This window comes from Telopea speciosissima, chromosome 11 (genome assembly GCF_018873765.1).
Source record: "Telopea speciosissima isolate NSW1024214 ecotype Mountain lineage chromosome 11, Tspe_v1, whole genome shotgun sequence".
In the NCBI taxonomy this organism is placed as follows: Eukaryota; Viridiplantae; Streptophyta; class Magnoliopsida; order Proteales; family Proteaceae; genus Telopea; species Telopea speciosissima.
In genome coordinates this window covers 40,175,129-40,180,932 of record NC_057926.1, presented here as the reverse complement: position 1 = coordinate 40,180,932, position 5,804 = coordinate 40,175,129, and the positions used below count along the sequence as shown (strand labels likewise).

At 39.9% G+C, this 5,804-nt stretch overlaps 1 protein-coding gene across 1 annotated transcript; it reads right to left on the bottom strand.

Moving 5' to 3' along the window:
• Positions 1 to 2,536: 2,536 nt before the first annotated feature.
• Positions 2,537 to 4,932, bottom strand: LOC122646601 (pentatricopeptide repeat-containing protein At3g62470, mitochondrial-like). Its single transcript, XM_043840186.1, has 2 exons — positions 4,717 to 4,932; positions 2,537 to 4,539 (listed from the first exon to the last, which is right to left on the bottom strand). The coding sequence occupies exons 1-2, from the start codon at positions 4,851 to 4,853 to the stop codon at positions 2,736 to 2,738; spliced, it is 1,941 nt and encodes a 646-aa protein (XP_043696121.1). The 5' UTR covers positions 4,854 to 4,932; the 3' UTR covers positions 2,537 to 2,735.
• Positions 4,933 to 5,804: the final 872 nt, after the last annotated feature.

Below are 5,804 nucleotides of genomic sequence, written 5' to 3'. Positions count from 1 at the left end.
ATGATAAGAGACTGTTAGTGAGTGGTCTTGGTTTGCTTGATAGTGAATAATTAAACCACTTCAATCAAATTAATAGAACTGACCTTTATAGTTGAAGGACAGAAAATACAAGGACCAAACCCACACCAACCTATATACTTGCCTATTGGGGCCCATTTGAATCCAGATTTTGAAGGGTTTCTTTTTTTTTTTTTTGGAATTAGATGTTATGTGGATTAGACTGGGAATGGAAGACCAAGGCCAAGGGGTTAACGGGTGGGGATAGATCTGAACCCTCCATTGGGGTGTGAGACCCGCCTCTAGGGTGTGGGACCCATGCCCTATGGAAGGGTCAGACCTGTCCCCACCCGTCCCCATGTGGGTAGCTGATCCTGATGTGGGTTAACATCGCTCTGTACAGTCATACCAAACTTCGTTAAGATTTATTTCCAGAACCGGTGCATGACCCAGGCCTTTCTCTATGCTTGCCACTGTGGCTTCCACACTGAGCAATATCCAGAAAGCCTGCAGCCACCAAAATAATGCGCACCTGATCTTTTTAAAACTGGGTCAGTAGTTCCTGTGCAAATCAAAACAGGAAAGTGTAATATAGGAAACTTTGCTTTCCAAGAAAGAGTAATATCATGAGTATCATGAATAATAGTTATATTATCAGGAGGGATTTGGGAAGAGGGGTATAAATTCAGATCAGACAACCATTTTGAAACATTAAGAATGACCCAATGAGGATCAGGTGAATCTAATTCCACGAATTTTCAGCCTGTTGATCGAATACCAATCAGATACCGGAAGTGGAGATTATCCTTACTCTTCTTCAAGCAATGATGGGGTTCTACCTCTGCCTTGATTCCTCCAAGGACTTCTTAATGCATACAAAGGTAGAAAAACAACGGAATGACTCAAGCTTGGTTAGAAACAGAGTATTCTATTAAAATCGTCGCAAAGGACGATCGAAAGCACATCAACACCCCTTACAACAAGGGAAAGAACTCTACTAAACTACTCTAAATTACTCCTATTCCTAGATAAAATTAAATGCGAGATTTGAATGATCAGTTGAAGGTCCTTTCTCTTTCTTCTTATTTATAGCACTTAACCCTCTATGCTTCCCTCAACACAGTTAATTGCGGCTCTTTCGCTTATCGTGTCAACTTCTCGAGGGGCACTAACATTGGTTGCAACTGCCAGTCCCTTGATAACCGCTGCTGGGAGCCTTGCTTGTTACGGGCGTTTTATAGTCTTGGATCGGCCTCTCTATGGGCCATAACGGTTCCTTCTTAGGCAACTACATCCTTGGTCCACTCGAATCAGTCACTCTCTGGGCTATTGGGCCCGGTCCACTTGAATCAGTCACTTTCTGGGTTATTATTGGGCCAGTTCCAAGACCAAACGATTTTGGGGTGTAAACAGAATCCATACACAATTTTGTTCCTAATACTCCAAATAAAATACTATTATCCAATTGTACAAGTACATCAGTAGTACTCAATTTTGAAACATTTAGTGCTAGTGATTTACTTGTCTTACCTATTATCCAATTGCTCACATTTCTTATCCTTTCCCATACTAATAAAATTCCCCTTCCAACCAGGAAAAGAGGGGACAGATCTTCTTGGTTCCGGAAATGACACAAGTTGGATTAGGGTTTCACAATTTCTCTCTCTCTCTCTCTCTCTCTCTCTCTTCTCAGAGAATATAGAAGTGGGTTCTTTAAAAAGGCCAAAGATGGTTTTATAAATCAGATCATGTTCTCAAAAATTGGTTCAAATTGGACTTTTCCAAAGATACAGCCGTCCTTGGCTAACATTCTCCAAAGAATCTGTCACCATATGTATGTCACTAGAACTCAAAGAAACATGGAAAATTAAATTAATTAAAAAAAAAAAAAAAAACAGAGTCTGGTAGGAGAAAGGATGATGATTTTAACAAAAAAACATTTGACATGATCTTATTCCTATTGTAGTTCAAACATCATATCATGGCTATTCTAAGTAAAAACAGGAAGAAAATTTCTGGAGTACAATAATTAGACTACGAATCTGGTCTCCAATAAATCAAGCTTCAAACTGTACAATTTAACATGGAAATGACTGCAATTACACAGGTACAAATGGCAATTCTTTCTACACCTAGCGTACCATTCACCACTTCTTTTTCAAAAATCGACCCATTTAATGATTCAGTTGGGATTGGATTACAATTCCATATTGAAAAACCTAGTAAAGACCAGGCATTTTCCACAATGACCAGATTCAGAAGCTTGCAAAGCACTTTCCAGATCCCAAAGACAAAACTAAAATTGAAGTAAACATATGAAATATAAAAAAACAGAAGAAGTTGTAGCAAACACTACTGGTATAATTGGATTTATACAAATAAGTAGTAGATGCCAGTATAATCAGAAAGAAAATGCCAACCAGAGGCTGCAAATAAAAATTTCATGGTCTATATTGATACTTTTCCAGTTACAAAATGTGAATTGACCCACTGAAAAAGCAACACCTGGTTATAAAGAAAACGAGAGAGAGAGAAAATATCACCCACATTACACAATCATGGGAGGGAATTTCATTGATATTTGCTGTCAAGAATTACCCACAAGTGATCACTTGAAGTAACAAAAATGAAACACCAGACGAAAACAATACAGATGGAAACACAGACAACATCGTTTCCTAGAAATTCTGAGTGAAAATTTCCTAACTAAATGGCTTGTTATATTATTGGGCTGCAGGTCAATTTACGAATACAGTGGAGTCTGCCAAAGAACTTGAAGAGTCTGTTGTTCTCTTAACCCTTTTCTTCATCATCTCAGCCCACCTAGCGAACACATTGGAAGCCTCAAAATTTCCAGAGAACTTCATTTTTTGAGCTAACTCCTCTAGTATGTCCGGCTTCCCAGATCTAGAAAAGTCAGCCACAAACTTGTTGTAATCAAGCTGTGGAGCTTTCATTCCTTTCTCCATCATCTCTTCTATATATTTACAAGCCTCTTCTGATCTTCCCTGACTTATTAGCCCTGAAATGAAAACAGTATAAGAATTATCATCAGGACAACAACCCTTCTGACTCATCTCATCCCATACAGCACATCCCATCTCACAATTCTTCATCTGGAAGTAAGACTTCATCATCATATTATATGTGTGAATTGTTGGTTGGAAGCCATTCTGGATCATCGTTTTGTAAATCCTAACAGCGTCATCTGGCATTTTCCGATTGGTCATTAATTTAATAAGGGCATTGTAGGTGCGATCATCAGGGTTGCAGCCATTTTCTTTCATCTCCTTAAGTAAGCCATAGACCTTATCCATCTTCCTTTGGTTCCCAAAACCCACAATTAAACATGTGTAAACAGCAGGATCTGGATGACAACCAGAATCAAGCATCTCATCAAAGTAATCAACAGCTTCTTGCATTCTTTTTTCCTTACACAAATCTCTTATCAATATGGTATAGCTTCGGACACTTGGAAAAGGGCCCTTCGCCTTCATGATCTCAAACAGTTTGATAGCATCAGACCTTTTTCTACACCTTAACAATCCTTCAAGCATTATATTATGGGCAACAATGTCAGGCTTGAAACCCTTATCAATCATCTCATTCCAAACCTTCCCTGCCTCTGCTAACTTTTTCACCTTACACCATCCAGCAAGGAGAACTGTATAGGTTTGTAAATCTGGGGTAAATCGATCCCTCAACTTCTCAAAGAGAGCTTGAGCTTCTTTCCCAAGTTTTGCCCTTCCAAGGGCATCAAGCAAACAGTTATAAGTATCAACCCCAACTCTCAAGTTATGCCTTTTCATCAACTCAAAAATGCCAACTGCCTTCTTCATCTCCTTTGCTGCAGCAAAAGACCTAATAGCAATAGAGAAAGTCTCAATTGTCAGAAGCCCTTTACTCCCCATTTCTTCAAGCATCACCACCATGCTCTCAAATTGCCTCGTCTTCCCAAGTACCCCCATCATGGAATTATATGTCCTAGAATCATGTAAAAATCCCGGTCTTTGCCCAGCCCAGCAGAAGAACCGAAATGCTGGCCTCCAGGCAAGGCGGAACCGAGCTAACACATCAAGAACAAGATCATGGGAGAGAGAAACCCCACATTGATCAAGAACTGCTTCCATGTTCCGATCTGATGTAAACAATTCTTCAATTACCTTGCAGACCCTTTCCACTTCTTTCGGATCTGCTACAGACTTACTACACTCAGCCTGGCTGTCACCATTCTCACTCTCACTGTCATCATCATCCCTGGCTTCTTTTACTTCACCTGCTTCTCTGTCTCCACTTGAAAACCCAGAAAAAGCTCTAGCATTCAAAACCGACATTTTCCATTGCAAACCACGCTGGAGAGATAGTTGAGAGAAATGTAGACAATGAAATGCAACTTCACCTCGAGAACAATCAAAATAGTATTGAGGATAACACTGCAAATTACAGGGGAAGGCCATAGATCTATCATTCTCACCATTACCAACAGCAATTACGTTGATATCTTCCTCTGTTTTTGCATCTCTATTTTTTATATTTGAGAAAACCATAGAATTCAAAACCTTGGAACTCAAGACTTGCACTTCTTCTTGTAAAAGAGACTTGCCAAACTGTGAAAATTCGTGTGACAGAGAACCTGAAACTTCACTACCAGAACAATTGAAACCACAATGACGAGAAAGACACCTTTTCCGTCTGCAACCCCATCTTTCTTGTCTGCTTCGTCTCTGATCTCCAGAGCATAGGTCGGAAGAGGTGTAGCATCGGTGGCCATAGAGATCAGAAATTTGAGTTTCTAAGCAGTTAAAACAACGTATAGAAATTGAATATCTTGCAATTCTTCTGAGAGAGAGAACCATAACACTGCCCAATGCAAGGTACTGTAGGTCCTAATTTAGTTTGCTTATGAGCAGACTTAAACCTGTTGAGAAGGTGATATATAATCCATAGTTAGTAAGTTCGGGTAACTACAAAAATCTGAGAGCAAAATAAAGGCACACATTTCCTGATCTCAGACCAGAGAATACCAAAATCCAGCCTTACTAAAGACATATAAGCAAACATATACTTTATTGCTTCAAAGGCTAACTTTCCTGATCTCAGAATCAAGTAATCTAACACTATAGAACCCAGAACATGAATAAAACATGGCAGCTTTCCCATACTAACATTAGCTCTAGATGAATTTCTTCAGGAGCACCAACATCTTCTGTAATGGGATATGTCGTTTTGCACAGTACAAGGATATTCCCGCAAACAATTGTTACTTTCCATCTAAAAAACCAACCATGCCATTCTGTAATTTTTTTAAAAAAACAAGAGACAATGAGACATATCGCATACCTATTGAGTCGTTGGAAGGGAAATAGCTCGAGTCACCACAAGGAAATGGAAGGTATTGAGTCGTTGGAAGGAAAATGCTTCTTCGAGTCTCAGTCGTTGGAAGGTATTAGCCACAGGGAAGAGAAATGACTAGAGTCGCCGCAGGGCAGCAAGGTTTCAGGTTTCAGCAACAAAGGTATCGCCTCAGAGCAACATGGTTTCAGGTTTCATGAAAGAAGGTATCGCCACAGGGAAGGGAAATTCAGTTTCCGGCGCCGCTGGGCATTTCCTCCTTCGTCCCCTCTTCCTCCTCCTCTCTCTATTTGATCACTGGTTCATTTGTTCTCCAGGTACTGGCGCGGCCGGGAAGGAAAAAGGGATATTATACGGGAGATTGCGAGTAGGGTTATGCGGGGTTTTTTAATTTTTTTTTTTGGGTTTTTGTCAAATGCCCCCCTGAAAATGTCCATTTGTCCAAATGCCCCCTT